Below are 24,325 nucleotides of genomic sequence, written 5' to 3' on the forward strand. Positions count from 1 at the left end.
GAAATTCATCTTTCATTTCCTCCTCAGATTAAGAGGCTTAATTGAAAATGACGAACGGCACGAACAATGGCCAACACGCCTCTTGAACAAAATATTCAGTGGCGGCCGTTACAGCGAATACCAAAAAGACCCACCACGCCTGGTCACACCTGCAGTGACGAGCAGTATACCTGTTTGGCAGCTCCCTCCTCTCATTGCCCTATAAAACCTTCCTCCGGGCTCCGTCAGCACCACCTCTTGCGTACCACTCGTGGAGACTTAGCGATCGCCGCACCTGAGAACAGAGACCGACTCATCATGACCTCCATCCGCCACGGATTATCCGCTCTTTCCCTCTACTCCGCGCCCAGCCTGCGAAGCTCTCGGGGTACAATGAGCGTCTATGGCGGGGCAGGTGGTAGAAACGTCCGGGTGTCTTACGCCTCCAACGGCCTCGGCTCCGGCTTTGACTTGTCACAGACGCTCTCAGGTGACAGCGGCAGCTTCTCCGTATCAGGCAACGAGAAGGTGACTATGCAGAACCTCAACGACCGGCTGGCTTCCTACCTGGAAAAGGTGCGCTCTCTGGAGACTTCCAACGCGCAGCTGGAGCGTCAAATCCGCGAGTGGTACGAGAAGCAGACCCCCACTGTCAGGGACTACAGCAAGTATGAGAAAATCATCGAAGACCTGCGCAAAAAGGTGAGCTCTCCCCTTCAGTAAATGTTTAACTAAAGAAAACAATTTCAAAACTTCAAAAAATGAAGCTGAACTCTTCTTTCCAACCCTTAAACTTTTTTTTTATCTCCCACATCTGTTGTTGATAAGCTCTGAATGTTGCCGAACTAAGTTCCCTTCGTTTCTTAGTATTTTTTAACCCTTTCTGCATTAGGTGATGATGGAAATGCCGTTATTTGTTTGAAGAAAAACATAAAAATCAAACACAAATTATCGTTTCAACATATGTCGCCTGTTTTTCAAAGGAAGTCACCTGCTTCTTTTAAACACAATAAGGCTACTCTGCAACATTATCAATAACATATGGCATGCTGACACACCAGCAGCATCATTCAGTTGTCTGTCCGTGGAATGTGGATCAGATCAAAAAAAAAAACTACACAAAATGACAAACTGGACTTTGTTACTCAACAGGATGTAGAAACCCTGCCAAGAGTGATGCTCAGACGCACTTGATGAACAAAATAGTTCTTTGATCCTGTTAAAGCATTTACTCTGGAATGAATAAATAAAGTTATTCTGTGTAATAACCCAACCTTGCCAGCCTATATTCTGGACAATGAGTCACTAACACGCCTTTGTGGTAGTATTATATTCGGATTAGAAACCACTCACGCTATTTCTGCTTTGTTTACTTTTCCTAGATCGGCTTGGCCACACAGGACAACGCCAGGCTGATGCTGCAGATTGATAACGCCAGGCTGGCTGCAGAGGACTTCAGAATCAAGTGAGTGGGAACATTTGCCGATGTCTGTGTGGTGGAAAAATAATTAGCTGACTGGTATTTATTCAGACGTGACTTCACCCGTTCTTGCTCTCTCTTGATATTATCACTGACCCGTAACCTTCAACAACAAAAGGAAAAAGTGGTTTAACTGGCCCAGCTGGTTTTTGAGCTAACGCTACATCGTCTGTATTTGTTTTTGTTTTAACATCAATCGAGCAGCTACAGCAATATAAGCAATATTTTATCCCCAACAGGTTTGAGAATGAGCTGGCGGTGCGCATGTCGGTGGAGTCGGACATCGCCGGGCTGCGAAGGGTTCTGGATGACCTCACCATGAGCAGGTCTGATCTGGAGATGCAGGTGGAGGGTTTGAAGGAGGAGCTGGTCTACCTGAAGAAGAACCACGAGGAGGTGAGCGGCCTGCTGTCACTGACATCAGAGTGGCAGAACAAAAAACAGACATGTGATGCACTTTGAAAGTCTCAGGGCTGCACATCCAGAAAACAGAGTGCAGAACAAAAGCATGAAAGTAGTTTTTGATGAGTCAGTTCACCAGCAATTTGGCATCATTTGCCTACTCAAACAGCCGTTAATCCCGAATTTGTTTAGATCATTTTAATGTGACTTCAGAGCCTCAGGCTGATAAAAAAAGATAAGACTTTTCACATGACAGTCCAGGTCTGCTTAGATGACAAAAGTCTCATAAATGTCCACCTGCATAAAAAAACACATTCAAAGAAAAATGCTTTGGCCACACAGAACAACAGTGGGATACAGTGAAAACACAGCGAGTCAGCAGCACACAGAGTCATGAACTGAATCAGTGTGAGGCTACATGAATGCAGTGTTTATAAATTTTGGTACTTTCTGTAACAGTCTGGTTTTAACTGGCTCTTCACCTTAGGACCCAAACTGTTTTTTTCCTCTCTTAGCATTTCATGCTCTTACCTGTTACTGTTGTCATGGTTTCAGGAGCTCGCAGCCCTGCGTGGACAGGTTTCTGGCAGCTCTGTGAATGTGGAGGTGGACGCCAAGCCTCAGGAAGACCTGAACAAGGTCTTGGATGAGATCAGAGCTCAGTATGAGGGCATCAATGAAAAGAACCGCCGTGAGATGGAGGCCTGGTATAAGGTCAAGGTGAGGAGAAGAGGCTGCACTTTGAACTGAATCATCTCATGACTGCACTAAAATAAATGTGATCACCCGATGGCTTGAATATCTTTGTGACCATTATTGTGTCCATTTTGATACCTTTTAGTTTGATGAGCTGAACAAGCAGGTGGCTTCCAGCACAGAGACCCTCCAGTCCTCAAAGACTGAGATCAACGATCTCAAGAGGACCCTGCAGGCCCTGCAGATCGAGCTACAGTCCCAGATCAGCCTGGTAAGGAAGGCTCTACATACCAGCAACACATTTGCAGCATTTTCCTGAACACACCACAAACCGCAGTTAGTCAACCTGCCAGTCACCATTTTTTATGCCTTATGCGACTCAAGTGGAAATACGAGTTTCAAAACAAGCAATTAGCACTCGGCACACACTCCTTTATCCTCGTGTGTTTACTCTCCCATGAAGAAATCTGCCTTGGAGGGTCAACTGTCAGAGACAGAGTCCCGCTACAGCCTGCAGCTTACCCGGCTCCAGGCTATGGTGGACGGCTTGGAGAAGGAGCTCAGCGAGGTGAGGGTGGACATCGAGAGGCAGTCCATGGAGTACCAGCTGCTGCTCGACATCAAGACCAGGCTGGAGATGGAGATTGCAGAGTACAGAAGGTTGCTGGATGGAGAGGATATACAGTAAGTTACTTATAAATAAACATCTATCACTGTAAATAACTACTTTTGCAGTAAAGCAGAGGTTTAAACTGGTGCCAGTGGCTGTATTAATGTGCTAGTGCTCTGGCATCAATGCATTTAAAGTCAGCCAAAGCTGACGAGAGGAGCAGGAGTTGCAGCTAATCCAAAAAAAATTGAATAAAAATTTTGTAATCAGTAAAGACGTGGTTTGGCGACCAGTAGAATAGTTCCTGGGTTTTTCCAATGTTAGCTGCATAGGCGAAGACCACCCTCACTAACTTCTGATGCACTCCCATTCATTTTGTTCTGTAAGCAGGCCTGAAATATAATACGAACCGCACAGTTCAAGAGTTACTCCTTGTCAGCTTTCAAAGGTTAAAGGGTTGGATGAAGAAATGGTGGTAAAAACGCTTCCTGCCAGAAGAAGGAAACATGAGTAAAACTAATGTGTCATAATCTTAAAGCTGTGGGCATTAAAAAAAAGACCCAACAACATAATTTTGTGTTATAGTTTGTTTTATTAAAGCAAACCAAAGTTTTGGGAATGCCAAGCATCCTTAAAACATTAAAATGTTTCAAAAGCACAAACAGGAAAGGCAGGTTCACTTCAGTATCCCGAGTATCCTCAGAAAGCAAGAGGATACAGCACTCTGTGGCCAAATAAAGCAAACTTTAACCCTTAATAACATCAAACCAGCTGAGCTATACAAATTCCCTCTCCATATAGATGTCATAAAAGAGGAAATTGACTGTAAAGACTTTTATTTTTTATCTTATTTTATTATATACCAGGCTGTAAACATGTTCATTTGTGCTGTAAAGCTGGAAACTTTAACGTGGGAGTTTGTGGACACTGACTCGCATTTGGAAAGTTTTAAAAGTTCCTGCACCCAAAAGTTCATCATTTAGTACTTTTTTCCTTAAACTTGTAGCAATCCAAAATTAACTTTTTTGCTTTCATGCAGGAAAACCGTTAAGGTCGTCGAGGTCAAAGAAGAACGTAAGTTTACGTCACTGCTGCTTTTATTTATCTCAGTGTTGTTGCCTGGTAAAATGACACATACTACAGGTTTAAATTATGTTCCTATTCGCTCCGCAGGTAAACCAGTCAGAACCCAGAGGAAAAAGGTGGTGATTGAGGAGATCGTTGATGGGAAAGTGGTGTCCCGCTCAGAAGATGTAGACACAGAGGTCATCAGCAAGTAGACAGACTCTCAGCAGATCTGTACCAAAAAAACAACCAATAGGTGCCCTTCCTGTCCTCAGATGTCTACTAAAGCTATTCAGGAAGAGAATTTGTAAATATTTCTCTCCTAAATCTTTTTTTTTTTTTTGGGATTGCTATTTGGGTTTTATTTTTCTCAGAAAATATTTATTCTGATTTAATGTTTCAGAAAATAACAAAGCTATTAAAATTGGAATAAAAAGTTTCTAAAAACCAGCGACACGGAGTCTACTCCTGCAGTGCCTCACTCATACATTAGGTGGCACTGTCAAGCAGATTAGTGAAAAAGCGTTTGTGCAAAGTCAATTTGAATATTAAGGTCCATTTTCAATGTTGTATGAATAGAAATGGCATTTTATGTAGCAAATCTTACATTAACAGTGCTGAAGGTGTTACATGATGCTTTTAATAAGGGAGCCAATATCCTTGAAATGCTTAGACCACTGTGCTGTGCTATTCCACAGAAGGAGAGCAGACCTCGCTTCCCATAAACATTTGTGTCTCTGAGCTCTTTGTGTCCTTGTTTTCATTTCCTCAAATGAACAAACATCTGCCTTCCTTTTCGTGTCATTTTCTAACCTAAACACAAGAAACGCGCACAAAGCTTTCAGCTCTTCCTTTGTGCAAAAAGAACATGCACATGCCTCATAATTAAACTTAATGTGACACACTGCAGTTTTGGTGCTACTTTTAGGGACTGTACAAAAACAGCTAGCAGGTGACAATATTTTCTTTGCTTACATAGTATTCTTAGAGCAGGTATATCTTTCATGTAACCAACGCCAGGCTAAGCGATGTAGTTATTAATTATCACACACACACACACACACACACTTTGATTGTTTGGAGGCAAATGCATCAACGTATTCTTAATTATAGACCATAATTAAAATGAAAATTATGTTTTGTGGGCAATTCCTGTCTGTAAGTATTAAATATAAACATATGTCTACAGATTTACAATAAATTAATAACTAACGCCGCTAATCACTCCTACCCTTATCCATGGCATACATCGAATGAGCTACACTGTGCTGCAAACATGGTGAGTATTCAGGATCAGCTCTTAACATTTAACATTCGTACGAGATTGATGTTACTTTAGCTTTATCATATTTATCATACGATTATTAATAATCACTTAATACAGACTATGTGTAATTACACACAAACATATTTTAAATTCTAATGTTTTTCTTTGCTTTGTTGTCCATAAACCTGAAATCAGCGCTGAGCTGAGGAAGAGTTCCTTACTCTCACTTTAAGTGACCAGAAACATGGTGACAGTCTGAAGATTGACTGCTGCAAGTCTTTTTGTGGTCTTCACCTGTTAGTTTGAGAAACCACTTGTGTGAGAGGTGAAACGGCTTCACAGACTTAAAACAAAAAGTCCAGTTGCCTTTTATTTTCAAGCTCTTACAGTTACCACGACTGATGAAAACCTGCACAGACATAAACATCATGTAGTGACTTACGAAGTGATTCACTCCTCTCTGCTCATGCAGTGTATGTCAGTGTCCACTAGATATCAGTATGCTCACAAAGATCGTCTGTTCCTGTTTCTGCAAAGTCTTTGACAAGTGGAGGTGATGCTTGTTTGTGCCCTCACCATGTGACAGCTGGGACAGGCTTCATACTCGGGTCATGTCTATTTTTAGATTCAATAAAAAAAAAAAAAAAAAAAAAAAAAAAAAACAATTTAAAATTAATATTGGCTGACACAAAGATATATTTGAAGACACACAGAAGTAGAATGACACAGTTTTCAGTGGGAACAGACCAGTACATCTCTTATATGTGTCATGTGAGACTGTTATGAAGAGGGGGGTGGGCTAATTCCATTTAAGCAAAAGTTTTAGCATCAAAATATAGTTAAAGCACCTTACTTTTATCATTAATTCCTTTTTTGTATTTTTAAATTATGAATATGTACTATAGGAAGATATATGTATTAAATGTAGATCACTTTGAGATGGTGTTAACTACTTATATTCTGTTGAGTAGCTTTATCTGCATTAGCACAGTAACATATATTACAGAGTACAAAGGATAGCACTAGTACTAGTATTTTCGTGTCAGATGAAAATACTAGTACTAAGTGCTACATGTTCTCATCCAGTGTGGTTAATCTAGCGCATGTTTTTGGCGAGAGGGCATCACTACTCGGCGCCCAGAGGACCCGGTTTTTCCACTTCCTGGTAGAAGCTTCCTGAGTGAAAAGTTTGAGGTGTAGTTTCATCTCCTGTAACATGAGGCTGCAATATGATAAAAACAAACTCCGGATTATGTGTGCATGATGTTATATTTACTCCTGTGTGATTGTCAGAGTTCGTTAAATAAAAACAGTAAAGGTCGCTTAAAGCTCTGCTTCCTCCTGCAGACTTTCACACTCTGCAGCAGACTGTAGCACGACTGTGCCACTCAGGGCTGGGGTCCCTAGTCACGACCTAAATGATGACAAAATCTTGCACCACGGAAAGCTGACGTCACCGCGGTACAGTCGCCGCTCCGGTGACGTCACGTGACGGAGGCCGGGCGGCAGCATAAACAAAAGCCGAGAGTTTAATGCCATCTGCTGGACGGACACAGCCTGTCACCCAGCATCATTACGTCATCCGGGAGAAACCGGAACCAGCTGCGGATCGAAGTAACCTGGGAGCCCGGACCTGAATGCAAAATGAGCCAGGAAGCGAAAGAGCAGGACAGACAGTGAGATTAATAATGGACAGAAGCTGCCAGCATCTCACTCTCTGATATCATACAAACAGATCTCTGAAGTTTACACTTAATACCTGGAATCCACAGGTTTTTCTTATTGTGAAAAACACAAAAAGACACGAAACCTAAAAATGTTTCTGAAAGACTTTCTAAAAATCGGTGTATTCATTCAAAAAATATTGTACAGATTACTGAGAAACCCAAATATTCATTATTTTCTGCCTTATTTTGGACCAAACTTCCCTCCAGACTACAATAAATGTCATGTGGTGTCCAGTCATGTTTCGCTCTCTGTAAAGAACCGTTTAAAATAATATTATTCTCAGAGCAAACCAAGCTGGCTAATTAAACACAGAAGTGGCTGACACATAAATGAAGTATGATGAGCATACTTTATGGAAATAGTAAAGTTAGAGTTTTTAATGAGGCACAAAACTCTGATAATCTTGTATTTATTAATTATTAGTTAAATCTGGTAAAACACATATCACATTTTTAATTGCTTTTTTCACTTTTTAAAAGTTATTTAAAACTAGTCCAACTATGAAAATTAAAATGCAAAAGTTTTATTTATTGTAAATAATATTTCTAAACATGAATCTAAGTCAAATTAAACAAAACGTTTAAGGAAAACATGGAAAACATGTTCTGTTTTAATCTTTAGTTGTTTGGTCAAAATATTAAATATAATAAACTTGTATTACCTGTCCTGTATTTGTTCCATAACATCAAATACACATTTTTGTCAAAGACTCCACATGTAATCATAATAAAAACAAAATAACTAATAAAAACCGATACTATAATACTAATATAAAACTGAAATGAATTCAATTAGAATTTCTATCCTGAAAAGCAAAAAAATATGAAAAAATTTTTAAAAACTAAATGAAAATTAATCTTTTGGTCTGGACAGAGTGTTTTATTTTGGAAACTGGCCACGTCCTCTGTGCTGTTCCTGTGTGTGACTTCCAACATGCTCTGTGTAGCCTGATGCAATTCACCCTTGTGGATGTGAGACAGCAAATCCCAGACAAGCCCCTAATTTGTAATTCGCAGAATTTAACTACAATTTTCCCCACTAGGGGGCAGTGTTTTGACAGTGGGATTATTGAATTGTTTTTGGATATGTCCTGCTGTATATTAATTGCTTTTATTGATTTTATTGATTTTATTGATTTGGCTGGTTAAATAAAGGTTATTCTGACTCACTGCACCATCTTGTGGTATGAAGCGGTGTTATATGAAGGTATAATCTAGCCGTAGTGTGGTGGTTAACACATTTGCATAACAAGCAGAAGATCTCTTTTTTAGTTCTGGGAGATAACGCAGCTGACTTTGGGGTTGTGCTGGTATGGCATCTGCACCAAAACAAACAAACAAACAAACAAACAAACAAACAAACAAACAAACATGTGGTTCTTGTTTGATTCCTCATCTGACCCTAGTTTGACTTTGGTTATTATCTCTTTAACACAACACTCAGATATTTTGAACATGAAGTTGTCCAAAATGTTTTTGTTTTTCTGTACATTCAGTAAATAACTAGATGAGTTTAATTTTTTTTTAAATTATTTTAAGCACACACCTTTAACAAGGAAGGATGCAACGAAAGAAACTACAATATTAAAACCGACTGAACACCAATCAGCCTGGCAGTTAGTCAACATTTACTTATATATAACGAACAAAGATGGGGGAAATAAACAAAAGGGAAATAAATGGATGCGTCTAAGGCTAAAATGACCCAGAGAAACCACTTTTCTTTCAAGAATAACACAAAACCATGAGCTACATAATGTTAGAGGAAAGGTGGGTTAAATGGAAATGTCAGAGACCCCTGCCCAGCTTCCATTGCCCTAAAGTAAAGCGCGTGAAGTACGGAGGTCAGTCTAAAGTCTGTATCAGGACACACGATTCAAATGACGTCAAAGAATGGTTAGATCAGGTTTTGTGCAGCAGCTGCTTGTGCTCGCTTGTGCTTGGTGCAATCTCAGGTCCGAATACGGGAGAATAAGCTCGTTACCTGCTCTCGTGGTTTGGAGCGTTTCAAAAATACAGCATAAACACGACGTGGAATCGCTCAGGTGTGGAAACTGCTCACAGAGAACTGAGCAGCTGTCCGTGGTGCTGAAAGTGATCGTGCATTAAACCGGCGGTGATTTATTCGAGTTGACGAAATACAAAAGCATTGAAAGGGGACCGGAAGCAGCCGGTAGTGTCAGACACCGACACGCTTTGTGCTCCCTGAACTTTGTGTGGGTTTGAGATGCGCGTGCCCGAGCGACGCCTGGGATGGTTAAGGACCCCATTCTCACATGAGTAAGCGCGCCTCTGCAAAAACGGGAGATGACGGTGGGCTGCATTCCCATTGACTGAGAGAGAGAGAGAGGGAGAGAGAGAGAGAGAGAGAGAGCACGGACTCCGCCTATACCAACCCCACATCCAGCTCCAGTCCGACGACGGCGGAGGCTCCACAGATCAGCCGAGCGAAGAAGAACCACGGCCCCCTCCTCAGCTCGACTCAATTCCCGGCGTGAAAAAACGGAGATGGGCTCCGTGTGAATCCGGGCGGTGGAGGGGAGAGGAGGGCAGGCGGGGGGTGGGGGGGAACGACGACGAGAGCGTGGTGGGGGCAGAAACACCCATAAAGAGGACAAACAAAAGCACAGCCGAGGGTGCCTCCAACCATGAGCGGCGCGCACTACTCGCCGGAGCTGCGGCTGCCGCTACCGCGTTCACTACGCCCGCCGACCATGTCGTGAGGTGTGGCTCGGGAACACTCCGGGGAACCTGTCAGCCGAAACGACACGCCGAGGAGAAGGAGGAGGAGGTGGTGGTGGGGTGGTGCTGGTCGAAAAGATGTCCGCCTCGGTGGGGCCCCAGGGCGGCCCTCGCCCACCCACCGTGCCGCCGTCCATGCCAGATCTGCCGGACCTTAGCCACCTCACCGAGGAGGAAAGGAAGATAATCATGGCAGTGATGGCTCGGCAAAAGGAGGAAGAGGAGAAAGAACAAGCCATGCTAAAGTAAGGGCAACATTTTCTTCCTCCTCTGTGGAAGTTCTAAGGCACAGAAAGCTGCTCTTGTAGCCGAGCTCTCCATTATAACCATCACATCCAGTAACCACCAGCCTCTGCGATTCCGTCATTTTGCACTTGTGGAGGTGTTGATGTGTTCCCAAACATGCAGCCACCGATATAACAGCACCCAGGGCTCGGGAGGTGTTTCCGAAAAGAATCGTGGTTGCATTAGAAGACCGGATGCTGCTGAAAACAATCGATACATTTAAAACAATTTACGGTCACAGTGAGTGGAGACGGCCCGGGTCAAACAGGTGTAGAAAGGGGCTGTGGTGAGGGTGGGGTGTGACAGTGCTGATGGGGAGAGAGGTAGGGGAGGAGGGGATGAATCATAGCATTATCCAGCCCTCACCCACTCGTTTTCATCAATGGGGACTGCACCCCATCCTTCGGTTTACACATCCAGCGCCGCTCAGATTTCCCTTTTTACGCACGCGTGCAGGCTGGAGTGTGAGCTTTATCGCTGTAGGTTTCTGCGGACAGTGTGTGTGTGTGTGTGTGTGTGTGTGTGTGTGTGTGTGTGTGTGTGTGTGTGTGTGTGTGTGTGTGTGAGATATCCTTTACAATAACAGCAGAAACAATGACATTATAGCTCACTAGCTCACAGGCCTGGAGCGAACCAAGCCGCTTTCATAAGCCCAGCAGAGGGCCGGTGGTGAGGCGGCGTGTAAGACTGTGCTCCCCTCGGCGGAGAGGAGAAGATGGGGTGTGGTTGGCATTCTTAGCAGGCCACAACCAGATAACATACAGATTAGGAAAGACAGAATTGTAACAACATAATAATGATATTGGACGTTTGTAAACCCTCTGCTTGTCGATCGAGCAGGCTGTCAGAGAAAACTGAGAGAAGAATAAGAACAGAGAGTGCTGGTCTGGGGGATGCTTGGCTGTACAGAAGCTTTATGGGAAAATGACAGAAGGGGACCACTTCAAACTGAACAAACCCACTATGAGATGATAGGGAGACGTTATAGAGGGTTGGGTGTACTCCAGCTGCCTTTTACAAAAGCTGGGTTGCATTGCAGTTTGATGCATCGGGGGGCGGGGGTTGAACACAAGCAATCTTTAAGACACTGTGAGTCAGGGCTGTATGTGATAACTTGCTCCTGAAACATGCGAGGACCCTTATTCTGCTGTCTTTTAGCTTCTCTGTCCTTCTCTGATTCTAATGACTGTTTTCATTTCCTCACTGAAGGGAAACAGAGTGAGGGCCAGCGTTGGGCCCCTTGAGAGGAAGTGATGTATTTAATGTTCCATGAGGCACAGGCAGCAGGTTCAGTCAATAATGGCTTCATCATCTGGCTAATCATTAACCGGACCAGAACACCATGGCCAAAGGAGTAATGTGATTTTAGAGAAATGTGCAGGCATTAGCTACTGAGGCACTCTTTGATATTTACCACTATATGGTGTAAGATTATTATGCACAGTATAGAAGCCAGACACAGGACTGAACTAATATTTTATTGAGCAGAAACGTACTCAAACCGGGTTTCATTTCATCATTAAACCCAGCGGTTCGTTGTCAAAGTCCTTCTAGAAGCACGTTTCGCCACTTGGGGATCTTTGGCCAGGTATTTTGAAGTCCCTGTTTAAATAAACTTTAATTGTTCAGCTCTTTAATTAAACTGTAAATCAATCTTTTGCATACCTACTGGGGTACGCAAATTGATGGCAGTGTAGTTTGATCATGCTTGAATGGAAGAGCTGTACACATAGAAACAGAAGCTGAATTATATAGAACAGAAGAAATCAGGAAAAATGAAGAGACAAGCATATGTTTTACAAGCAGGACAACAATAAAAACAAGGGACACACAAGTATGTAAGTTTGAGCTTTCCAGCTGAACAGTAGGCGATGACCATCTTCATGCACGCTCACACAAATGGGGTCAAGAGATTTAGGATAGTCACAGCTGAATGAGAATCCAGGATTAAGTCCATACTTCAGTGCAGAGAGTTACTGGAATTGGACTTTTGTTTTAGAGGAAAAAAAAGTTTTCTTGTCACAATATGTTTTGAATTATGAGTTAACAAGCAGCACGGTGGCACGGTGGTTAGCACTGTTGCCTCACAGCAAGAAGGTCCTGAGTTCAATTCCACCATCAGGCCGGGGTCTTTCTGTGTGGAGTTTGCATGTTCTCCCCGTGTTTGCGTGGGTTCTCTCCGGGTACTCCGGCTTCCTCCCACCGTCCAAAGACATGCAACTTGTGGGGATAGGTTAATTGGATAATCCAAATTGCCACTAGGTGTGAATGTGAGTGCGAATGGTTGTCTGTCCCTATGTGTTAGCTCTGTGACAGACTGGCGACCTGTCCAGGGTGTACCCCGCCTTTTGCCCTATGACAGCTGGGATAGGCTCCAGCGACCCTGAAAAGGATAAGCGGAAGCGAATGGATGGAGTTAACAAGCAAGATGTGCATGCAGCAAATGTTCCCCAACTGTGCTCATCTGCAATCTGAAGCAACCAATTCAATAGCAGTCAGTGCGTTAGGACGAAAATCTAAGGTTAAAAATTATCATCTGGATTACTGGGCAACTTGAATCTTCTCATTTTGAACGTATAATGGCGCTACTGGAAGGTAAAGTTCATTATAGGCAGTGTTGGTCAAGTTACTTGAAAAAAGTAATCAGTAACTAATTACTGATTACTTCCCAAAAAAGTAACCCTGTTACTTTACTGATTACTTATTTTCAAAAGTAATTAATTACTTAGTTACTTAGTTACGTAGTTACTTTTTAAAAACACGATTTACAACCTGAATAGGTAATAAAGTGATAGATCTTTCAGCCCAATTCTACTTTTTCTACATAATCCATCATACAAAATGTAATCAGATGGAAAAGTCTCTTTTTAAAACTTGTTTTATTAGTTTTAATCTTTTAACTTTATGCATCAAGCAAAAATTTAATTATATGCAACATTCTCTGACTGGAAGAAATTAGTTTAACATTTAAACCTATTTTCTGCACATTCCAGCACATAAAATAAAATATTTTTTGTGTTTACACTCAGTCTTTCAAATAGATGCAAGTAAAACACAGCAGAAAATAAATAAAGTCAAAGACTCAGCGGTGCTGTTGCTCTATTTTCACCTGTAAAGCAGGACTGGGGTAGGCGGAGGTTTACCCTGGTGCAGGTGTGCCGCGGTCAGTGGAAGAATCCGCGAGTTTCTCTGTGAGTTTCCCATTACGTCGTAGCTACTCAGTGCTTGTTCGGAGGTTTAGGGGGTTTTTTTCACTGTAAAAAGAAGTTTTCTTCCCACGCACAGCGGACGCTAATGTTTTTGTCACTTTTTATGGAATCAAACTCAAAGTAAGGTCAGTACTTCCACGCTTTAAACGCTGCACGCTCACACTCTCTCCCACAATCGATATATGATCCATTGTTGATCTGCACACAGCTGTTGTCACGAACGTCGCACTTGCTTACGTCACTGTCATGAGACACTCGCAAAAAAATCACGGTTTTAGTAATGAAGTAACGCATCTGTTTCTACATCTAACCAAGAGCCTTTAGTTCTACGCTCATAGCTGCAAACTAATCAGAATGAAAATGAAAGTAAAACGCTCCCAGCAGGAGGCAAACTGCAGCCTTCTGACTCCAGCCTCCTCATGCAGCCACTGTCGCTCTATATAATGTGACTGTTGTCTCTCAGTGTTCACCGCAGTTATAGCCAGTGTGTCAAGACTGCCGTCCAAGGAGGTTTTGTGTGTAATGGTGAGGAACGGTGTAGCGACATCACCCATTGGTTTCAGGATATTTTGCAGCTTCAATATTAGTGTTTTGGCTACAGAAAATGCTAATGTTGCTAGAAGTGACCATATTTGGATTAGAGGGTGGAGTTTCAAGTTTTCAGCTAACACTAGCAAACTTGGTAACTTGGTAGCAAACGTAGCAAGCTGCACAGGTGCTATTGCACAGAAAGTAACAGAGAAATAAAATACTGCAATTTCACTCTAGTTAGCAGAGGTGACGCCTGGCAGATGCCTGTGTCTGGACGCCTGCCAATGAAAGTGGCAAAGCTTCACACTCCAGTATCCAAACAGATGAATTATTGAAAAAATAATTGTCTCTCAGATTCAAGTGGCCATGAGAGGAAGTGCAGCTTTGGCACTTCCGTGTTGGCTTCATTTTTCTACTTGGATGTGACTAGTACCTGATAGAGTGACAGCACGTAATGTCTGGGGATGAAAACATGTTGCTGTCTGTGAATGAAGCAGAAATCAGTGAGTATAAAGGAGACGTAGCTACCCAACAGGGCACTAAATTGAAAAGTTTTTTGCTTTTTTGTAATTTAAGGATTTAAGACCTTGATAAATTTTTATTTGTGTGCTTCTACACTGTCTATTGAACGTGTAGGGTTTATTCCTCATGCATTCATGTCCAGAGATGTTTTCCAACACCAGTGAGAGCCTACAGCCAAAAGGACATTCAGTACCTTAGTACATCAAGACCATTCCACCTGGCCAGCACTGCCTGAGAGTCAAGCAGCTGGCAGCGATAAGGTTATACTGATATGGGACTTTATCTGTCACGAGTTTAACCTCCAGCATGAAAGAAACATCGCAGAGCCAGATCACCTGCTTCTGAGCTCACAGGCGGTGAGAAGTCAGCACCTGGGTTTTCCTTCACTAATTCACAGCTACAACAAATGCTTTGTCCTCCTCTAATGCATTGTAGACTTCAGAAACTCCCTCCATTGACTTGGCTAAATCTCCATTGACTTCCTAATCCAGAGGAAGGTTGGTACAGGGGAGCCGTCGTGCAAAAGGGGAAGGATCAAAATGCAGTATGCAGCAGTGACCATAATCTCAGGAACAAATAATTCTAAGCACAACAGGAAATCTTTTTTCTGCTCAATGTTCCATCCACCCCTGGGAGCTTTGAGGTTCCCAAAACGTAAATATAGAAATAATGTTTAAAATATTGATGTGCTCAGAGCAGAGTTTGTAGACAGGGTGGATGCACAGCACAGGGGTGGTAGGCGATGTTAATGGAGGCCTCCGCTTATGTTGATCTTAAGGGAAAGAAGTAAAAGCACCATCAGCAGTCGTACCCATTGAATCAATGAGCATGCACATCTGCGTTGGTTTTGTTTTCAGGACTTTAAACTTTTTTCTGATCTGTACAAGGTGCAGATTGTTCTTTGAAACCAGATGGGCAGCAGAAGAAATAAGGACTTGGAGGACAGAAGGAGGGAGAGGAGGGAGGATTTAGAGGTTTTAAGGATTAGAGTGGTGGAAGAGAAGGAAAGGGCGAGACTGAAAGAATGGGAAGTTTCCCACACACACACACACACACACACACACACACACACACACACACACACACACACACACACACACAGCTAATCTCCCTTTACCAGAGCTCCCCAATGCTGTAAGGCTGCAGGGTGCATGGAGAGGGCAGCGGCGCCCTCCGCCCTGTGTGCCGTCTGATGTGGCTGCTGCTGTCCAAGAGGTCAGCTACAGCTGGGAGACAAGGTCAAAAACAGGCTGGGTCTTTGGTTCTAGCATCTGTTCTAATGTGTGGAGTCTGGTTTCTACTTTATTGAACTGATTGTTTTCCTCTTATTTAATATTTACATAAACAGTGAGAGATAGATTGTGATGTTACAGGGTGAGAGGTCGAGACCAGAGAAGTCCTGCCTGACTCTGTCGTAGTTCTTTCAAAATAGACCACTCCCCTTTCTGCAAGTTCCTGTATGTAAACAATCTGTTACAGGTAACCAGTATTTACACGTAAAAACCTCAGAGTTACTACAACTATAGAACTTTTAAAATATGAAAAAACAAGCTCCTGGTAAATATTATGATCCAATGCCGTTTACTTTCTGTGACTTAGCTGTCCACCCACTTATCCGGTAGACTGGCGAAACTCAATGTGATGCTGTTTCTGTGTTTAAAAGCTGAAAAAATGAAAAGGACAATTAAAATAAAATGAAGAGAAGAAACTGCGTTTACGCTGAAGTTTGCATGGGGACTGACCAGCACGAGGGACATGAGACAGGCAATCAGGGCAAGGGAGCCAATTACAAAAGGAAGAAGTAACCCTGTTTCAACCTGTGAAAGAAACCCTGCTTTTATTGTAAAATAGGAAATAAACAAAAGACAACTAACAACAGATTCAAGAATCACACTTAGATAACCATGAATACAAGCGCATGGATGAGACAGAGGCAGAAAGAGGGAATCACTGGGGAGACTGTACCACTACATCTACTGCTAAAATGATCACGATGTGAACCAAACACAACATCACAAAAGTGAATTTCATCCTCAGAGAACACTTAACGTAATAACAACAAACAAAAACTTGACAAATATAACAAGAAATAAAAAAAAACAGTCTACTAGAATATTAAAGAAATCAACAGAAGAAACTAAAAGTTCACCAAACAGAAAATTGAATCTTCAAACAGATATGAGCCAGACAGAAACTAAAACTCAAATATATGTTAACTAAGAACTCAAAAACCACACAAACCCCGGGGCCGTGACAGCAGCGGCTACAATTATGTCACCTTACCAAATAATGTCTCCAGAGTAAAGAAAAAAACTTGTCTTTCAGCTGAAATTAAAAGCAACATTTTCAGATCAGACTGAAGAGTTTCAAGGTTTCTGGGAGAAAAATGCTAATGCTGAATTATGGATCAGGTCTGGAAATAGCACACACTTGGAAGTGGTTCCTGAAATATTTAAGTATTCAGTTCACTGGCTGCTGTTGATGCTGTGAACCTTTTTTGTTTCTTGTTAACCTGATTCATTTTTGTCCTGAAGTTAAATTGCACTAATTACAGTGTGTAGTGTTTGCACTTTGTCCCGGCGCACAGACAAACTGTGAGCACGGATACTTGAATGCACACAGGGAAGCATGTGTGCCCATTTTTTCCTATTTTACACTGGTAAACACTCGCACTCATGCAAGATTGTACGCTCAAAATCGGCACCCACCCACCTCCACATGATGCACACGTTCTGACAGCATGTGTACCGCTGTCCTTATAACGAGAAGCGAAACACAAACAGCCACAAACCCAGATGGCTTGCAGAAGGAAAGGACACTCTAACAAAGACAGCACGCCTGCGTTACTGTACAGTTTGTCCTGTTGCTTTGCAGCGAGCGTTCGCTCGCTTTCCAGACAGCTGGAGCAAGTGTGAGTCCATGTGCTTCTGTGTGTGTTTGAGTTTCCTGGATTGGATCGTCACACTTTGCTCTTAATTAAAAGAACTTCGAGGCAGTCGGGTGTGTCTGCAACACCTGGAGGGAATAGAAGCCCGGCGTGTGTTTGTGTGCATGGTTCTGAGCTTCCGTCCGTCATCTTTTTACTTAATTTTCATTTAATTTGCAAGAGAAAAAAAAGAGCATAGTGCACCTGTGTGTATGCATGTGTGTGTCCAATGCAGTAAATATGGGCCAGAATCTAGGTTTGAAAGCCAGAGAATGTATGTGGACGGGCCTGTTCACACATTTTCTGCATACTATTTCTCGGGCTTTTCTGCAGCATTCATTCAATTGAAAGCTTTCTGTCACCAGAAACAATGCTCACCAAACACAGTGACGGATTCTTACAACTCCCGATGACATTCAGTGACAGTTTTTGTTTAACGCTCACTTCTGCCATGTGCACATTGTTTTCTTTTTCTTTTGCCATTATCAGATATTCTCTGATTATTACTTTCAGGAGAAATAATGTGGTTATGGTTAAAAACAACAACAACTAAAGTTTGGGGAAGGTTGTTTGGTTGTAAAAAGGGTTAAAAACATTGGAATCTGAACTTCAGCCAGATTTGTTACAGCCTCTTTTCCACCTTTTTAACGCTTGTATTGGTTATACTTTAAAATCCGTATTAGTCAAGAATAATCATAATTTTTGTGATACTGAGTTATTTGAACTGCTGGTTCCCCCATGAAACTATGTGAAGGAGTGTCAGTTTTAAACCCTCTGTGTATGCAGATATTTACATTTCTTTTTTTTCCAAAAATATCCATCCGTCTTAGGGCAACAGGCAGGGTACACCCTGGACAGGTCGCCAGTCTGTCACAGGGCTGACACATAGACAAGGGCAATTTAGAGTCACCAATTAACTTATCCCCACTAACTGCATGTCTTTGGACTGTGAGAGGAAGCTGGAGCACCCGGAGAGAACCCACGCTGTGAGGCAACAGTGCTAAGCACCGTGCCACCATGCCGTCCATGCATTTTGTTAAACAATTAAAACTAAAGACTGTATAATGCAAACACTGATCTTAAAATTGATGGAGTCAACCACTGTCGTGCCGTGCGACAGGTGGCATAAAAGCACCTTTAGGCTCCACCCCCACTGTGTCCCTGAATCAGACATATGGAATCAAACAGATAATTAACAACAAAGGGAAAGTGATGCTTTTTCTACGAGTATAGTATAGTCAGTGACCTAGGTGGTCATGAATTTAAATAATGTAGACTACATAAGCACAAGATGTTACCACTGTGATATCAGCCTTTACTTTGTGAAATCCTGTTATCAATTGTTGTTGTTTTCTTCTTTATGTACTAAAATCTGTAATCACACGATGAGGAAACTACACACTCCCACTGTAGTGAGTTTTCAATCTTAAGGCAAAACTTGAACCTAGTGATTAAGACCATAAAGTCTTCGTTCCTTTTCAGATCTCTTAGTTATGTCCATCTTTTATGTACAGCCTATGGATTCAGCACAAAAAGCTGAAAGCAAATGTTTCATCTAAACAGATGCAGAACAAAGTCAGCCTAAAGTTGGAGTCATGTTTCCATAATTGTGAGTACTCTCAGCATCAACAGTATTTGACTTTACTCTGTTCTGCTCTCAATAATAGAGTGTATGTAAATGATGTGACAACTAAGTTATGAACTAGGCCAAAAAACACAGCATCTGTGGAATGGTTTTCCCAGTTTGGCTTGTAAAAGATTAGATTAGATTTTCTTTCCCCACCTGATCAGTCCAAGCTTTTCTCATCAGTCACAAAGGCTCATGTGGCCTCATAAGAGCAGTGAGGGTTCAAAACCTGCTGGTAGAGCAGGGCGATATGGCCAAAAATATTTATCACGATATATATTTGAAAATTTGCGATAACGATATAACCGACGATATAATTGATGCGAGACAAAATACAACTCCACAACATTACTAGCGCAAAAAGACAACCTTCCATTTATTTTCACTTAAACAAGAAGCTGGTTTTTATGTACATTAAAGCTTTATAAAAATATAACAGTGCAAATGCAAATTCCTTGCTGAAAGTTTAACCAAAAGGCATTTCCAGTAGAAATGGGCTGACATATCCTGAGCATAACCATATATAATATCCACTGAAGTTAAAAAGAGGTGCTTTGCAACATTAAACTGCAGTGTGCAGTACGCATTTTTCGGACCATAAGGTGCACGGGATTATAAGGCACATTAAGCGAAACAAAGCAGTCAGATAAATCAAACTTTATTAAACTCATTCTTCTTGCTTCCTCCATTTCTGTACCATTGATTCATTAATGTTGAATTCTCTGGCAGCTGTTCTATTCCCATGTTGTTGCAGTATATTAATGACTAACCTCGTATTGTGGATGGATTATCTCAGTTGTTCTCCTGACTGAAGTTTGGTCCGTTTACAGCATCCTGCCAAGCGATTGCATTTGTCTCTAACCATGAAGAACCTTCACGTTAACTTTTATAAGTGGAAAAGTGTTAGTGTTCGTCCTCCAGCTTCACTGTTTATGTTATGCTAACATAGCTGTATCGCTAGCGATCACGTAGCACATCATTATATACCAGCTAGCCCAACTTCAGTAACCCTACAAACGTCACTGCTGTTTAGTTTCCTGTCTTCATTTATGTTGGAAGTGATAGCAGAGCTGTACGTTTGATTTTTTTCAGAAATCTCTCGGTCAGAACATGCAATATCATGCTTAGGTAACTAGCGAAACTAGCGAGCTAACTTCCGCTAGCTTCCTGCTAACTTCTAACTCCGTTAAATGTAATAACTTTTGTTTTCATGGATGCCTGGAAGTTAAACTTTATAGTTACACCTCGTAAAGCAGCAATGCTGATCGTTTTATTAAAGATGAAAGAATTTAGACAGTTTTTAACTCTTAAGTGATGCTGCAGTGTTGTTTGACATGAAGCATACGGAGTTTAGGACCCAGATTACTCCCAGATTTAAGAGCATCTTAGTCCGACAAATATGACAATGACAACGGCCGCTTGCATGTTCTGCAAAAAAATGTGCTTTGTTGTGTATCTGACGGACAAACACCAAACCAGTTCCACATCACGGAAGTTGCACCATTTTTACAAACCAATTCTGGTTCATCAGTTTCACTCAACAATCGGCCATGTGCGTATGAAAACAAAGGCACTGCGCATGCGCGTTTTACTCCCATTCTATCGCGATATTTCATTTTCCTATCGTTGCCTAACATTATACCGGTATTACCGTGAACGGTATAATATGGCCCAGCCCTACCTGCTGGTAATCTTTTTGAGAAGAGCGGAGACATTTACACGGTATCGGTATATTAACAACATTATCGTGCTAATAAATAGTAATGATTAAATAAACACTGCTTAGCTTAGGAGTAAATCTAAAAAGGTTTCTGCCTCACTTGACTATTTTTGTGCACTTTGGGAAACAGCCGCGTGTCTGTGTGTTGATACAGCTGCACACACTTGATATCTGGTTAATCATTAGCTACAGCATCAGAGACACAGGGAACAAAGTGTGGCAGAGAAGGAGGTGCAGCCTTATCAGACTCACAGAGGAAGGGAGGAGGTGGAGGCTCGCGGTGTCTGGCTGAGTGTGCTGAGAGTGAGCGACCTGAGTGAGTAGCCCCCGTTAGTGCTCCCAGACCTCAGCAGCATTAAAGTTTAATGAGAATGCATTCTGCTTGGGCTGACCAGACTCTCTACATTGCTCTCCCTTCATCTCTGTCTGTGTTTGTGGTCAAATGAAGCCAAGGGAGTGTATCCTGAGCGGCCACACACACAGCAGGCTACGGGATCAGCACATAAACGACCTCCGCATGCTGACTTAAACAGCACGCCAAGCAACAGAGCCAACGTCTGCAAACATGCTACATCGCGAACAGCTGACCACACCTGTGAACTTGATGTTCCCCATATTTCCCTAGTGAGGAGCAACTTTGCGTGTTTAGGGCAACCGTGGTTCAGGGGTTGGGAAGCTCGTCTGTAACCGGAAGGTTGCCGGTTCGATCCCCCAGCTCTCTCTGTCCTGGTCGTTGTGTCCTTGGGCAAGACACTTTACCCTACCGCCTACTGGTGCTGGAGGTGCCGATGGCGCGATATGGCAGCCTCGCTTCTGTCAGTCTGCCCCAGGGCAGCTGTGGCTACAACTGTGGTTTGCCTGCACCAGTGTGTGAATGTGAGAGGCCGGTCTGTTCAAATGTTGTCAGCCATAAACTGGTCCGTGGCGCAAAAAAATGCTGGGGACTGCTGATCTAGTGCTTGGAAGGTTTGAATCCTAGCTGCTCCAGTCTGCAGGCCAAAGTATACTTTGAGCATGCTAAAACCCAGGATGTCAACATGGTTATTTCTCCTTTAACACAGGAGTCTAAGGGGATTGCCTCACTTTCGTATCTAGCTTTAAGCAGCTACATGTGGAACTGTATGTTTTACCATTTTGCCTGGACACTTTGCTTCAACGTAGAATGGATAACATCATGGGAGTTTTACAGGCCATGGTTAATGCTGCTGCTTAAGTTGGTTAAGTCCAGGAGTTGTGCAGATGTGTATTTTTTTCCATTTGTGGCTTATTGTGTGTGGAGGTTGGGAGAGCAGGATGAATAGAAGAAAATAACAAAGGAGGTGGCGTGCAACGGAGAGGAGACTGCTGGGATACAGTGAGGGGATTAGAGGTCGCCTGTAATTACTCCACAACTACTCCCCCAACTAGAGCTATGGCTTACACATCAACCAGCAGGCTGAGTGAGGTCAGAGGCTTTGTGATTTACATATGTGTGCGTGGCTCAGTATTCAACAATCAGGAGGACAACACAAAGTGAACTGCATATAGACAGCGATGTGGAAGAGACCACTGTGATCGCTTTCAGAGCGGAATCCCATACAGCACAAACGAGATGAGACAGTGAGGTATAGGAGGAAAAGAAATAAAGGAAATGGAGGAAGATGGATGTTAGAGGGATATAAATGGAAAAGAGAAAATATAAATGCATGTAGAGGAGGAAAGAGAGACGCTCAGGAGTCCATGCCAAAAAAGCACTCTCCTCCATAAATATGGCTAAAACACTCACAACATCAATAAAAGAGCTATCAACATCTAAGCACTATCTCTGGGAGGGGCTGCTGTAGTTTGATCCTGAAGGCTGAAGCCAGGCTGAAGCTGTGTAGCAGGAGGCCTGTGTAATTATGGCGCAGTAAGAACAGCAACGTGCTAGTTACACAAGACTGAACCTCCAGCGAACAATACAACATCAGGTCTGTTCTTTTACCCTCTTCACACCCATCAGTGACAGGGCAGTGCTGCTTCTTCAGTGCAGAGCTGTTAGGGCACTTCAGAAGAAGAAGATAAACACGGTTGTGCTTATTGGTTGAAGCAGCGGTGCCCAACCTTTTTTGCGCCACGGACCGGTTTAATGTCCGACAATATTTTTGTCGGACTGGCCTTTAAGGTCGTGGATAAAACTAACAAAACAAAAAATATACAACAACATACAACAAATAATGATACAACCAAGGAAAAAAAACTGTGGTATTTTGAAAATAATAAACGCAACAGGATGATTCACTAACTGCCGAGCGTCCATTTTTCATAATTTATCCTAAAACTAATTCAATACTAGGTGTCAAATTTAACACTGAAGGAAAAATTCTTGTATACTTAACATTTCTGAATCTTACCTTGTAGTTGTTCTGAGGGAACATGTACATGTATATATATATATATATATATATATATATATATATATATATATATATATATATATATATATATATATATATATATATATATATATATATATATAACACCCAGCACGCCCCTGCGGGCGGTTTTATCCTTCAAGCTCGGGTCCTCTACCAGAGGCCTGGGAGCTTGAGGGTCCTGCGCAGTATCTTAGCTGTTCCCAGGACTGCGCTCTTCTGGACAGAGATCTCCGATGTTGTTCCCGGGATCTGCTGGAGCCACTCGCCTAGCTTGGGAGTCACCGCACCTAGTGCTCCGATTACCACGGGGACCACCGTTACCTTCACCCTCCACATCCTCTCGAGCTCTTCTCTGAGCCCTTGGTATTTCTCCAGCTTCTCGTGTTCCTTCTTCCTGATATTGCTGTCATTGGGAACCGCTACATCGATCACTACGGCCGTCTTCTTCTGTTTGTCTACCACCACTATGTCCGGTTGGTTAGCCACCACCATTTTGTCCGTCTGTATCTGGAAGTCCCACAGGATCTTAGCTCGGTCATTCTCCACCACCCTTGGGGGCATCTCCCATTTTGACCTCGGGACTTCTAGGTTATACTCGGCACAGATGTTCCTGTACACTATGCCGGCCACTTGGTTATGGCGTTCCATGTATGCCTTGCCTGCTAGCATCTTGCACCCTGCTGTTATGTGCTGGATAGTCTCTGGGGCATCTTTACACAGCCTGCACCTGGGGTCTTGCCTGGTGTGATAGACCCCAGCCTCTATGGATCTTGTACTCAGAGCTTGTTCTTGTGCTGCCATGATTAGTGCCTCTGTGCTGTCTTTCAGTCCAGCTTTGTCCAGCCACTGGTAGGATTTCTGGATATCAGCCACCTCCTCTATCTGCCGGTGGTACATACCGTGCAGGGGCCTGTCCTTCCATGATGGTTCCTCGTCTCCCTCCTCTTTCTTGGGTTTCTGCTGCCTGAGGTATTCACTGAGCACTCGGTCAGTTGGGGCCATCTTCCCAATGTATTCTTGGATGTTCCTTGTCTCATCCTGGACTGTGGTGCTGACACTCACCAGTCCCCGGCCCCCTTCCTTCCGCTTAGCGTACAGCCTCAGGGTGCTGGACTTGGGGTGAAACCCTCCATGCATGGTC

The 24,325-nt window shown here is 42.7% G+C and overlaps 2 protein-coding genes across 9 annotated transcripts in view; both read left to right on the top strand.

Annotated features, from left to right (window-relative positions):
- The first annotated feature begins 297 nt into the window (after positions 1-297).
- On the top strand, positions 298-4,447 carry LOC146631249 (keratin, type I cytoskeletal 17-like). 5 transcript variants are annotated; one of them, XM_085355211.1, is made up of 8 exons: positions 298-681; positions 1,362-1,444; positions 1,699-1,855; positions 2,417-2,581; positions 2,703-2,828; positions 3,021-3,241; positions 4,207-4,241; positions 4,311-4,447. In XM_085355211.1, exons 1-8 carry the CDS (start codon positions 298-300, stop codon positions 4,445-4,447), a joined length of 1,308 nt encoding a protein of 435 aa, XP_085211337.1. The 5 variants fall into 5 exon arrangements, with proteins under 5 accessions (XP_085211337.1, XP_085211338.1, XP_085211341.1 ...); XM_085355212.1 differs by having other exon boundaries at positions 4,341-4,447; XM_085355215.1 differs by lacking the exon at positions 4,207-4,241 and adding an exon at positions 3,443-3,444 and having other exon boundaries at positions 499-681; positions 4,341-4,447.
- A 5,599-nt stretch (positions 4,448-10,046) lies between these two features.
- Positions 10,047-24,325, top strand: part of rims1b (regulating synaptic membrane exocytosis 1b) — an 87,963-nt gene continuing 73,684 nt past the window's right edge. For all 4 annotated transcript variants that reach the window (XM_085355217.1, XM_085355218.1, XM_085355216.1 and 1 more), the window contains exon 1: positions 10,047-10,213. In XM_085355217.1, coding sequence (XP_085211343.1) covers positions 10,047-10,213 — 167 coding nt within the window. The remainder of the gene's footprint in view (positions 10,214-24,325) is intronic.

Source organism: Diplotaxodon limnothrissa, linkage group LG6 (genome assembly GCF_057381915.1).
Source record: "Diplotaxodon limnothrissa isolate DT_005_m linkage group LG6, D_limnothrissa_male_GT1.1, whole genome shotgun sequence".
Taxonomy (NCBI): domain Eukaryota; kingdom Metazoa; phylum Chordata; class Actinopteri; order Cichliformes; family Cichlidae; genus Diplotaxodon; species Diplotaxodon limnothrissa.